At 39.4% G+C, this 13,892-nt stretch overlaps 1 protein-coding gene across 2 annotated transcripts; it reads right to left on the minus strand.

Annotated features, from left to right (window-relative positions):
* Positions 1 to 9,093: 9,093 nt before the first annotated feature.
* On the minus strand, positions 9,094 to 11,720 carry gcnt4a (glucosaminyl (N-acetyl) transferase 4a). Of its 2 annotated transcripts, XM_030791417.1 has the most exons (3): positions 11,637 to 11,720; positions 11,001 to 11,082; positions 9,094 to 10,499 (listed from the first exon to the last, which is right to left on the minus strand). In XM_030791417.1, exon 3 carries the CDS (start codon positions 10,496 to 10,498, stop codon positions 9,200 to 9,202), a length of 1,299 nt encoding a protein of 432 aa, XP_030647277.1. In that variant the 5' UTR covers position 10,499; positions 11,001 to 11,082; positions 11,637 to 11,720; the 3' UTR covers positions 9,094 to 9,199. The 2 variants fall into 2 exon arrangements, with proteins under 2 accessions (XP_030647277.1, XP_030647279.1); XM_030791419.1 differs by lacking the exon at positions 11,001 to 11,082 and having other exon boundaries at positions 11,637 to 11,664.
* Between the last annotated feature and the right edge of the window lie 2,172 nt (positions 11,721 to 13,892).

The raw sequence follows: 13,892 nt of genomic DNA on the forward strand, positions 1-13,892 counted from the left end.
AACAAAATGCTCCTGTGTGATTCTGCCCTTTTTCATACAATGAAAACTTTCTTTGGTCCAAGAGTCATTAGTCTTATGGAAAAAGAGAAAGGATTTACATAATCACAGAGTCCATTCCTTCTGAATTATGCCCTTAGCTCTACAGAGTTACGAAGGTTTTCAAACCATCAGTTCTACAGGATCATTCTAGAGTCTGTTGTGCTGAGATGGTCTACATCCTACAGGTGTGTTTAAGTTTGACAATACCTAGGTTTATATATATTTTTTGCTATTACAATCATATTTCAAGATTGGGCTCATTATGCTACTTTAGGGAAGCAGACCAATGTTACTGCAAAAGAGATTATGATGTTCAAAGCACCAGGTTCTTTAGTGAAGAGGCTCTGAACCCTATTACACATTCTTCTTGTCTGACTCTTCTCATTGTCACATGGACCTGTCGCCACCTTTTCAAGAGGTTGCCCTACTGTCACGCTACTTTCTCGCTGATGCATTCCCAGGCAGCAAGCGACTCAGAAGCCTACATACTGAAGTGTGGCAGGAAGACTTTGTCTGATCTTTTGTAGTCTAATGTGACACTTTTGGCATTCACCGGTGCTTTTCAGAGGCTGGGGAGGGCAAAATCAATTTTCATTTGTGCCTAGAAAAGCAGGCGGCCAGTCCGGGGTCATTTGAGCTCTCAGTCTTTGTCATCTGGTCGACGGTATCCATCTTTAGCCGAAGTTTTTAAACCAGTGGGCTTTCCGCTCATAGCAAGCAGTCCTATCCATTGCAAGCAAAAATGGCTTATAAGGCTGGGCAAGACAATACCTTGACAAAAAAAAGACTGTTTCATTTTTTCATGTTTTAAAGCTTCACCTAAAGCCCCCTCTGCCAACACCATTACAATTACACCCCAGGGGTCCCTGCCTGGTACTCAGGAAACTCAGCCCCTCTCTTAATTAATTAATGAACCATCCAAACAATAGAATTTAATGACTTCATGCCAGACAGGGTATGGTGAAACAAGATACGCAATTGTAATGTGCTCATGAAGACAAGTAGTAAATGTGATACTTGGCATCACCAGTTACATCAGTATAAGGGCTAACAAGTGACAAGGTGTAGTATTACATCAGTGTTTTTTGTTGATGTATGAAGAAATCACTTCCCTGCAAATAGCTCTGCTCAGACAGGTTCTTTTCTAAATCAATACCATGCTTTACTCAGATCAAAGTTCCAATTCGGTATCAAGGCAACGTGACTTACTGATCTGAAGTGAAGCGTATATGTTTCAACAAACATGCAATATTTGCAGCACTGCTCTTTAAGCGATTAGTCGGGTGTGCTCGCGGATATCTGGTGAACCCTGACACAGTTTTGCATAGTGTATGATAATGCACCTGTTGTCAGAAGCAAACCCCATATATTTAAAGAGCGAGAAACGTGCCTAACTGTGTACTTTTGACTTCCCACTTTGTTCTATTTTTTATTTTTTACAAGACATAGACACGTTAGTTCTGATACAGTATACAACACAAAAGATACATTACTCTTGACAAATTAACTCTGAATACCTACAGCGTGTATGAATTATATATACTCTGTGTGTGTGTGTGTGTGTGTGTGTGTGTGTGTGTGTGTGTGTGAGTGTAGTTATCATATAACTAACAGTGTGATTAGGGGCAGCTGGGATATGATAGTTGTCTTTTTGTTAAATACTGTATCTAGTAAAGTCTCTGTAAAGTGTGAATGCTTGTCAGTAACAGTACAGGCCTTAGCAACCTGGGAGAGAGCAGATATCTTTTCCCACCATCCCAAAGAAGCACAGGCGTTATGAACAAGGTGTGAAGGGAGTATATTTAGACCTGGATGGATGTCCAAGGACTCCCAGAGATATTAAAATTAGCAAAGAGGTTCACAGATTCTGTCTTACAATATGTCAAGAGCCAAAAATGTTAAAAATAATTAATTTTTTTTCAAGGATTTCAAAAAGTAGATATATTGATTTAACTGGTCACAACTGTGACTGTTTGCAAAAGACTCTAACATGCAATAAATTAAACAAACTAGGCTTGGGAAATCATTATCAGCTGACTTGTGTGTTTCACCTCATCATCTGACAAACACTACACTCATACATTTAAATTGACGGGGGGCAAGTTTGCACAGGCTGTGTACTGCTGTGTAACTGTATTAATGCAATCAGGTAAACAGATTGTGCTTGTGTGATGTGCTTGCTAGATAGCCTTGCAGGACTTTGGGATGAAGATCAGAGGACTTCTATTTTAAACCATTTGTACAAGATTCACGTTTAAGCATGCATGTGCCCATTTCTTGTAAAACTTGCAAAATGAATAGATAAATAAATAACCAAGTGTGAATATGTACGTGTATTGATGTAAAAATAGAGGCCATGCATTATTTTATTTTTTTTCCTTTTGGCCAAAAAAGCCAAAATTGTCACCTCTCATCTGAAATTTCACAGACATCTTCATTATTGACCATTAACATGTGTTAATGTCCATTCAGCTTCACTTGCAGGTGAAGTTTACATGACATAAATGCAAACTTTTCACCAACAGGCTGAATGCAACTGATTTACATCCTTATTTGCATAGACAAACTCATGTTTAAAGACATAACAAACATGGTAACCAATGTGTTGAGGTAGCCACATACTCAGGGACCTTGATATTTTTTGGATGACTTGTCTAAGGCCTTATACAGTTCATATGGAAGCCAACTGTACACATGCTTATTTAAGTGTTCTCACATTCTCACACATGAGGCACTATTGTTTGTCCAGCTTGTCTGATTAGACTTGGTGATTTTTTGATACACTGGTGTGACTCTACACTCTGGCACAGACAAATGCTATATTAACAGTACCTAACACGCATGCCAGAGACAGGGCTGTATTTCCTGGGAAGAAAGCTTGTTTGTTTAAAGTTCCAGCAACTATGCTTTGAACATTTCAAATGAAACAATTTTGAAACATGAGTCACATTACATTTTTGCCTTGTTGTGCAGCTATGCACTCATAGCAAGCTGGGCCTAACTGACTGTTGGGGGGGGGGGCGCTGTTAGTTTTGATGAATTACGCTCACATTCTAGACAGGGATGCCAAATCCAAGAATAACTCTTCTTTAACGTATGTCAACTTTTACACATTTCAACTCTTCAAATTGGCACCTCCTCTGTGGCTGTCCACGAGTTTGAACTCTAGTTTGAAGGTGATGAGATTAAAGAAATGTTTTTTTAAAAAAAAAGATCAAAGGGACTGTGCAACATGGATATGTTTTTAATTATGAATGACTGTTGATGTAAAATGATTACTGTAACTTCAGCTGTACGGCCTATTTAGGCGCATATACTAGAGACTTTCTGATTCTTCAAATACTACAACACATTCTAAGAGCAAAAAGGACATCTCTTCAAAAATGTTATGGTTAGTGCCTGCAAAGCCAATATACATTTATCAACTGTTACATGATCTTCTCATGTATTAGAATAAGTCACTTACCAACTAAAAAACCCTCACAGTGCTGTGGTTAAGGCAGAGTGGAAAACTCATGTTATAAATAAAACCAGTAACCGTTTGTCTGCGTAGGCTACTTTCTGACTGTGGTTTCACTGTGACAGTTCAAGTTGTCACAGCCCAGGTACAATGTGCAGAAGCAGCGAAGGTTAGAAAGTGATGGAAGTTAGTTCACTGAGGCCTTCTAAATAAGAGGAAGGAACTTTAAGAATCTAACATTAACAGCTCTGCCATTTGCTCTCTGCAACTCTGCTGAAATCTAAGTGTCATTTGGTCATCTGTTAGACTTTGCGAATCTTGCTATAATTCACATTTATTGAAATGAATATCTAATAATTTGACCTTTTACTTTTCAGCACTTTTTTTTGTTTTTGTTTTTTTTTTGTTTGTTTGTGTAAAGATTGGTGCAGTTGTTCTGTTGCGTTTTAAACCTGAGCTCTCTGAAAATGACAAGAGAATGGATTTCATTGTGAGGAGATACTGGAACCACCAGCCGATTACAATTTTTAAAGACGTGTTGAGAAACCTCACAAGTGCTGTCTGCTATGCTCCAAGAACACTATTTGTTTGGAGAAGCAAAAGGAGTTTGAATTTTCCCTAAAACTGTAATATGTCGTTAAGGTATACTTCTGTATCTATAGAATTTTGTGTTTGTGCGGATAATACATGTAGTGCACACATGCTTTGTAGCTCAGTCACAGGTTTTACTGCTCACAGTTTTGTTTACTTTGTTTGTTTGTTTTTTATTGCTGAGTGTTTGCTACATAATGCATGTAGTTTTCAAGGTAAGGCTGTTGCTGTCATGCTCCTCTCAGGAAACCGACTGTGTATGACTTTCCTCATTTGTACACTGTTTTCATATGTGAGAAAAGCTTCATATGTGAGAAAAGTTTCATATGTGAGAAAAGTTTCATATGTGAGAAAAGCTTCATATGTGAGAAAAGCTTCATATGTGAGAAAAGTTTCATATGTGAGAAAAGCTTCTACATCGAAAGACAGTGACTTACATCAAACGCCACTGAGAAGCTCTTGACATGCAATGCATTCAAAACAGTTCTGTCTTTGACTGCTCTAATTCTAATTTGACTCTTTCAACTTTGTTTTTCACTGGCTAACACAACTGCATGTTGGAAAAAAAAGAAAAGCGTATTCTTAGTATTACAACATCAGAATTCAAAGACTTAACAGGGTCAGTTTTGTTTGCTGTGCAGTGATAAAGTCTGCTGTTTGGAGCATTGAAGTTACATGTGGGATAAGGGTGAGAACTTAGCCAGGCTGATGGCTAATATTGCCCAATCTTTCATGTTCAAGACATAACGGTTTTGTGTTTCTGTCAGATTTCCGATTTCTGATGGCATTTTAAGTACCTCACAAATGTAGAAGTACACAATTTCAATCACAGCTCTGTTGTGTTCTCTCTCTGTGAGTACATGAGAGGAAGCTAAGTAGATGTTGAAATAGTCAAAAAAAAAAAAAAAATTACATAAGAGCAACGTTTGTGCATGCCAGCATTTGTGCATGCATTGTGCATCCAGTCAAATCATTTCACATGAGATTTTCCAAACCACGAAAATGTACAGCTGTATGGGCATGAAACTGTGAAAACATGGAGGAAAGAATCCAATATTTCTTGAATATTGCAGAACAATTCACCACGTCAAATGCTGCCATTATGTTTTAGCAATGTCTAAGTAACACCTTTCAAACAATGTTTGCACTGTAAGTCTCCAGAAATTACACTCTCACTTCAGAGTCACTGTTTCTTTTTGTCTTTCAGATCATGAGATTAGAGACACGGATATCCTGACCAATTCCAGAGCTGAAAGTGAGGTTATGTAAATAGGACTCAAACAGAAAAATTGTAGAGAAAACCCACAACAGGCAGGCACAACACATCATGAAGTCCTGACAGGCTCTCTGCTGCCCTACCATATAGAACACTACATTAATGGGATGTCAAAAATGAATAAGAACAACTTCTATTTGGCTCTGTTTGGGTCTTGGTCACATGGCAAATTCTTTAAAGGATCTAAGAATAAACTGCAAGTGGAAATACTAAATCAGATTTTATTATACTTCATTTTAAGTTAAAATGTGAGCAATTAAGTTGAGTTCGTTTTAGTCATCTTATATGTTCATCCAACCCGACATGGTTGTCTGTGACTGGTCACTGGGTTAGATCGACCTCAGGCAGACGTCCTTGGAAAGGGCAGATGGAGGAAGATGTCATTGTGGATGAGGTGGAGAATAAAGCCTCTTTGTTAGTCTTGGATCCATGCATACTGGCAGCTCTGGGCACACTGCTGAGTGACACGACTTGCCTCGCTGTGCTCCCTGGTCACCATGGCGCTGCTCCTCAGTCACGAACCCAGAAACCTCAGTCACCAGGCACACAATGACCGTAATTATGGCATTGACTATGGGTTTGATGACAACAGTCAATCCGGGCCAAAAGAACACAACCCAGCCAGGTTTTTTTTAGGACTTAGTTCTTCGTATTTCTATGCGGCGTACATAGGAAAATGTGAAAATGTGTCCTTATGTGAGAGCATGTTAATTGACTAAAATTCTGGAGCAGTCCATGGACAAATGACATAGATCTTGCCATACACTGTATGTTAATATGGTAACGACCCATTAAGAAGATCAAATGAGAGACACTTGAGAGAGACACCCCCTCTCCATCCCCCCCCCCCCCCCCCCCCCCCACACACACACACGCACACCTACACAAACCAATGAAACCTAAATCAGAAGATCAAATGAGAGACACTTGAGAGAGACACCCCCTCTCCAACACCCCCCCCCCCCCCACACACACACACACACACGCACACCTACACAAACCAATGAAACCTAAATCAAGGTTTCAGAGGTTTGAGAAGTAACATGTAAAGCATGGTGAGTAAACATGCCCTTGTCATGTTCAACAGTTGTGCTGTACTAGTCAAGGGAGAAAATCAGGCAACAGGCAAAGAAGCAAATGTCAGTTATTCCTGAGGGAGTAAATTCCTCCCTCCCAGACTGCATAGATCATACAGTGACGTAAACAGTTTGATGGAGGAAATGTTCCATGAGCTCATTAAGCTGAGGAGTCAAGCGGGGGCAGGGAGCATGCCTTCTCCAGGCTCTCTGCTTTTAATGTCTATCATACTCACCAAAGCTTTTACGGGAATATTTCCTATAAATCTAACACCTCTGTGAGGTTTCTGTATTATCAAAAGGTTTGATCTCGTTTAGTCACTATTTATTATTTAATCTGGTGAAACAAACATTACACAATGCTAGAATGGAGTCAAATGTCATTTGAGGTTATGGTGGAAAAAAACGATCTGAAAAGCAGGCCTTCAAAAGCTACAGGTTATGATGTGTCGGGGAAGTGGTTTCACTATGAGAAGTGTGAAGAGGGTGGAGCGTAGTCAACACAAACCACAAAGATACCTTTACTCAACACTGTGGACAAAATGAACATCTAAATAAAAAATAGTGAGTTATTTTGTCATGTAGTTTTTGGGCTCTTACTCACCAGAACAAGCTTTTGGCTCCTCAGATGAGAAATGTTTCTGAATGTGGTTCTAGGTTGGCTTTGACAAAGAATTTCAACCAAGTTTCACTGCAACTATGGCACTAACTTAGGAACATAAGAATCACAACAGTTACAAGAATCAAAACAGACCAGTTTAGTTACACTCTCCTCTGTTTAGGCTAGCCATCTGTGTCACTTGCATTAAACATGAAAGACAAGTGAGAAACAAGGGGTAACTACAACTGTTCTCTTTTATGACTTTTCAAAAAATGCAGATGCAGAAAGTGCCATGTTCAAGAATCACGCAGTCTCCACAAGTCTTCTATAGCACATGCTCTTCTGCGCACTCATATGCACTGTGAAGGAATAATTTCGATTGACAGTGTGCCAATAACTACTGTCTTGTCCAATGCTTCATATCATTTAAGAATTAATTATTTGACACTGTTTTGCAAAGCACACTCTCTCCCTCTTAGTATTATTCCATGGCATGTTGGCATTTTCAAACTGATCCCAAGAGCACTGGTCAATTAGTAGTTACTCAAACATCTGTTTCCTGTTTTGAAATCATGTGGGTGCCAATTATTGCTTTATGAACCACCTACACCTCTAAAGAACTCAATTGTACTGCTCATAAGTGGACCTTAGGGTGTTACAGCCAAAGGGAAAAATCTCCACTGTATCTGAACTCATGTCACCTTTGAAGCATCGCCAACTGTCCACATCTGTTTGTACATTATGCTTTATAAAGTCAACTGAGTATTTCACCCACATCTAATAATCTGCCTGTGCTTGACTTTAGGAGAGGCAAGGAGACAACAGTCTCTTAAACATGTCAGTAATTTTCCATGTAAGGTTGCTTTTCTTGTATGTTCTGTGCTACATTTCAATGTGTGACAGAGAATGTAACCATTTTGTAACAGACTTTTGGACGGAGAGAGTTTGGAAATTTCTGCATCCCAATCTACATGTTTAGATTAGCAACAAACATTTTTATAAAAGAAAGGCGAATGTTACAGCTCTCACTGACTTTTTCAGGAGACAAACATGGATTTTACATAATGTAGGTAGAAAAAGATACTGCTCTGGCTTTGGTCTGTGATTTATAAGTCTATTTCTGATGTTGTCTTTTAAATTAGAATCCAACTAAGCTAAATATGAGGTATGTCGGAGAGACAGTCTCTCCTTATTAATCAAGGAGGCAATCTGTCCAACCAAATACAGCCAATGTGATTTAAGCAGAGATAATAGATAGATAAAAAAAATAGATAGATTTAAACACAGATAATAGATAATAACACAGACGCCTGCACCATGCTTCTTCTTTGGAAACCATCAGCTCAGACTAAACCGTTATTACATATTTGCAAACATCAAGATGCTACAAATGTCAAACGATACCATGTCTATCCATCTCAACATTTCCCACCGAGGGGCTCAACAGATGATTTTCAGGTAGTGTCTTGGTCATAAAGTAAAAGGCATCCAAGGCTACTCTCCTTCTTCTGCACTGAACAAACAATGGGGAAATTAACCATGTCCAGATAACTACACTTAGCTGGCACAACTCCATTCTGCAACTGAAGTGATACGTTTTCTCTTAGGTTAATATCAACAAGCTTGTTATAAATAAGAGAGACAGGGGTCACGACAGCTCAGTATGATATGGAATGCCAGAGTACAGGAACAATGCATAAAGTAAATAATTAGGTGGCATCCAACCAAAACACATCAACTGCATGCCGATCAGATACCACACACAATCTCTCCAGTCAAATGTATTACATGACCTAACTACAACCTTGCGTTGAAAATGAACTCAAACATAGTTGTAAAGGAAACCCAAACATAGTTGTAAAGGAAACTAGCCAGATGTATATTTTGATACTTTTGACACTTCATCTAATAAAAACATTCTGTATGAAGGCACAAATGTTAACTCATTTCACCTTTTTGAGGCAGCTTCATCTCCATCCTTTTTGCTAGGGTGCTGATGGGAACTGAAAACTGACTTATCATAAAGAAAAATACGATAACTTTTAAATTTCTAGGAATATTTTACTTGTCATTTTGCTCAGGATTAATACAAAAAACATTCAATAAGTCACAGTAAATAATGAACTCAAAATAAATAATGAAAAACACATCATTCCTCACTTTTCATACTTCAACAAATGTCTAATTCGCTTTTCCTGAAGTTTCTCTTCTAAGCACTTTATGAGAACAGGATCAACTTTGGGATCAAATTTGTTTGCAAACCAGTGACCATAATCCAGAAGCCACCTCAGCTCTGCTGTACCATAAATACACACACTTCTCAAATGTGTTCCGGTGCAGGGTGGGTAGAGGTGCCCTTCTAGATAGCTCCATTTCACCAGTCGTGTCTTGCTTTTCAGGTCTGTGACATCAGGCGCAGATCTGAGTGTTTCTCCTGGAACCCCTGGCACCCGCGCCAGGGTTGCCCAGAAGTGCTCATCTGGCGAGTAAGTATCAGCTGACCATTCCAAGAAGTCCTTTACCAGCTGACTGCTCTGAATGTAAGTCACAAACTCACGGGACAGGACAAAATAGGCACTGCCAATAAACATCTCAATGTTATGCGGAGGTGGGGCTTTAGCCCGGGTGGTTATGACCGGCATCTGTTGGTACTCATAAGGCACGTTTTTGAGCTCATGCTGAAAAGTGAACCTCTGTTTCTTCAGCTCGCTAGGCCGGCTTGTCTCAAGCATGTTGGCCCCATTCAGCTTCTTGAATTCTGACACCAGCTCATAGTTGGGCTTGAGCGGGAAGTCTTGGCCACACAAATTGATGACATACTTCCACTTTACTCCTGACCTCTCCAAGTCCGACAGGCAGCTGAGATCTGCTTTAAGCCTCGTGATGTGTGCATACTGGACCGACTCCAGTTTGGAGGCAATGAACAAGTTGGGGAAACACTTGACTAAATTCTTCACCGCTGCAATGAAAGCTTTGGAAGATTTCTGGTCATAATGAATGCAGTATATGTTGTGGGGCGCATAGATGGCTCGCAGAATCCTTTCCACCATAGCTATGTTTTTGTGCACTACCAAAGAGTAGGCCAGTGGGAACTGCCTCTCCTCATCAGTTACTGAGATGTCATTGTAACCCCTTGACTCAGTGTATTTTGAGCAGTCTTCTGCCAAAGCTGCAATGCTCTTATCATCCAACTCTATAATTTCTTGTTGTCTTATCTCCAAAGATTTGCCAATTTCCACTGGGTCCATCTGATAAATGGCAGTGCAGTTAATGTCATACTGGTTGTGATAAGATCCAAACCATCTTTCTGTAATTCCATAGGGACCGATGTAAAAACTTTTCTTTATGAGAAATCTTACGAAGACCAGCTTCAGCAGACAACCAAGGAAAAGTGATGCAGAAAACAGGCAGAAAGTGCATTTCAGCTTATTCACGGAAGTACATCTTATTTTCATTCTGTGAAAATAAAGACAAAACAATCTGTACTTGTGTTCCTAATCATCCAGGAAATAATCACATAATGACGAAATGACGTTATGGACATAATTTTGTGGTCAGCATGGGACTAAAGGTGTAACTGGATAGAGACGTATGGTAATAGTAAACAAGATTACAGGACTGGCATTCCTTCACTTTTAAAAAGATTATTACTTTATTATTTTCAATCTTTTTGTATTATTATAGTAGTACAAAAATATAACTGTGGTTCAGCTGCCGAAATAGAAACTGATCTAAGGTAACTCGTTTCCCGGAATTCTACGGAAACTGTCACATGTTTAAGTGATGATGCCACTGTCAAACCGTCGCACTGGGCTGCTAACCGTCTGTCGCTTTCTTAAGAAAAGAGCTAGAGACTATACAGAAGATCTGTGATGAAGATATCACCCGAATGTGAAGAAAATGCTAAATTAAACAATATAAAAAGTCTAGTTTGTCACATTGATGTAGACCACCTACCTTGCACACTGACAATGTCCTCAACATTCTATTCTTTTTGTCACTCGCCATCAAAACTGTTTCCCAATCACTACTTAACAACCTAAGAGCAAAGGAAAGCCCCAAAGTAAAGATTGGAAATTCAGGAAACTGCGACGTGTGCTTTGAAAGAATTGTGAGGGTTTTGGTAAATCTAACGTTACAAAACAAAGCGGAAACTTCCATTAAATAGCAATGACAACTGGTTTAAAAGTTATTAAATGACAAAGGCAACTCAAAGTTTTTACATGCTATGAGCAATGAAACATTCATACACTGAATTACAGAACAAGGTTGTTATTGACGTTGCTGTGCTTCCGTATTACATCTAATCTTGTAGAAAAGTAAAATGACATACTTATAAACTAATACCATCCACGGAGCCTTCGCAATGAAAGTCGCATGGACTAGAAGCCAAATGCCTTACAGGGCTACGATTCGTTCCTTAACTCAGAAAACTTTTGCTACGATTTTTCTCATTACTCCAAATACTTTAACCTGAGACAGATAATTTGGTAAAACATACATTTAATATTAAAACACGACTGATGCTTCAAACACCACATGGAAACAACTAGAAGCATTATGCCTTTGGCTTACTGAGGTGATTTAACTTACCGCTGCAGTTGGGAGCAGTCGTCCTCCTTGGTCAACTCAGGATATATAATTTAAATAATTGCTGACCTCTTTGCTAGCTAAGGCGCTGGGGCGGAGCAGCTCTGGGGTACACTCGATGGAGTGAAGCAGTCATGTAAGGACAGGTCAACTTTTTACCGCCCACTGCCGGTGTACATACTGTAAGACGACTAATTTGCTACAGTAATGCACAACCGGTACCAGGCTTTGCTCACTCGACACACCTGAGCGTTACGCGCACAGCTCTCAGATGAACGCTAACAATACAAAAGCCACATACCAGAAGGAGACAAATGACATGAGACCACAGATTTCTAAATGTGCGAACTTTCTATCTTTATTTCATGTTTGGATTCGAGGGAAGGTGTCTCTGATGTGCGTAGATTAAAGTGAATATTCGTTTCATCGCGGTTAACAATACAGAACTACTCGAACACCTGGTGCGATTCAAATACGTTGGTCGCCAAAAAAACCAAAAACAGAACCTAAACACAAAAAACAAACAAACAAACAAAAAGCACAGCAACTTTTATCTGTTTATTTTCGTCAACGATTGAAATTCCTCAAAATTCCCAGTCTCCGGTCCGTGTGAACAAATCCCAGTAATGATTCATAATATGACAGGGAAGAAACTCTTCATCACGGATCAAATGGATTGAGTTGATATTCGTGAAGCCGGTTGGTATGCGTGTCTCTTTTTGCCCTGTCAAAAATGTACATTCAAATAATCAGTCACTGTAAAAAAATATGTTTACATATGCATAAAACTGTTAGTTTTTACATGAACTTTGAACAGTTCAAGTCTGGATCAACTGAAAACAAACATGTTTTACAGATTCTCTGTCTCTGACATAATAAAAACCCATAAAGCTAAATTTCTCCAGTCCCTCTACTCTCTGAACTGATCTGCATGGAGTTAATCACAACCTTATTTCCCAGGTTTTAAGAGAGCAAACCTTGCCACAGAGTCCTTTTTGCACTGTGGTTTGGACGCTGTGCCTCTGTTCCTGCTTGTTTCATTGTGTTTAGTTTGGCATCTACAGTGTGATTCCAAAGTGACTTTGACTTGTACATTATCTGTAAAAACAATTGTGAGGAAGAGTTCATATGGAAATTACAAGTGATCTCATTCGCGGGAAATGTCAGGCATCAGCGTCAAGGCTGCGTTGAGATCTCTCCTCTACCCTCTACAAGATCAACAGAAAAACCATAAGGGACAATATAATGCACTCAAACATGGAGTCTTTGGGAAATACTGTGGCAGGAAACTGCATCATTTTCCTACATTCACAGTCAAATTTGGGCATCTGACCCCACAACTTACAAAAAAGGTAATGCTATGTTTTCTTCCCCTCCCAGGACTATTGATCCAGAGACTGGTGATAAAAAATATGAAAGAAGCTGTTGAGAGTTGATCAGTGTCTTCAGTTTAACTTGTATGAATTATTAAACAGGGAGACGGGAGTTTTCACCGAGACATACTCCAGCATTCCTCTGGACAAATGTCAGAGACAAATGACTGACATACATGTAGCTAAATGAACTCTAACACGACACAATAGAAAACCATAATCACGTGAGTTTAATTTAGACAATTCATTTTCAGTGATGGATGTGAGCAGGCCCTTGGACAGTCTCAGGTTAAGCACTTCAGTCAGCACTAATGTCCCAGTTATGCATCACCTTTTTCCGAGCGAAAGTTGGACTGACAGGCATATTATTTCCTGAGACGGCCTCTATCCACTGCTCAGGAACCAGGTAGGTCTTGCCAAGACAGTCTCTTATGGATCCGTCGTCTAAGAGAGAGGCTTTGTGACGAGAGCTCTGAATATGAAAAAGGACATAAAACTCAATATTATCATCAAAAAAGACTGATACAGTAATAAGGGACACGAGAAGCAATGACTTTATATGAACAACGAATATAAATCAACAATAAAGGAATAAACAAAATGATAATATTAAACTGTAGTTCTAAGAAATTGTGAATACATCACCTTCACCGTCAACTCTAAAACATCATGCCCAGGTATCAGGACTCCTTCCCTGATGAGGCTGATCATTTTTTTAGTGTGGTCGGAGGGAGCAGACATTTCAGACTGTGAATTACTGCATGCTGTTTGTAGGTCGGTACTCTGACCTGCACATGGTCCATTTAGCATTACAGGACTGGGAACTGGTAGACTGTCTGAACAAACTGTGTTGTTGATGTTCTCATTTTGTAAGGACGAGGAGGTG

The sequence above is a fragment of the Chanos chanos genome, chromosome 14 (assembly GCF_902362185.1).
Source record: "Chanos chanos chromosome 14, fChaCha1.1, whole genome shotgun sequence".
NCBI lineage: Eukaryota > Metazoa > Chordata > Actinopteri > Gonorynchiformes > Chanidae > Chanos > Chanos chanos.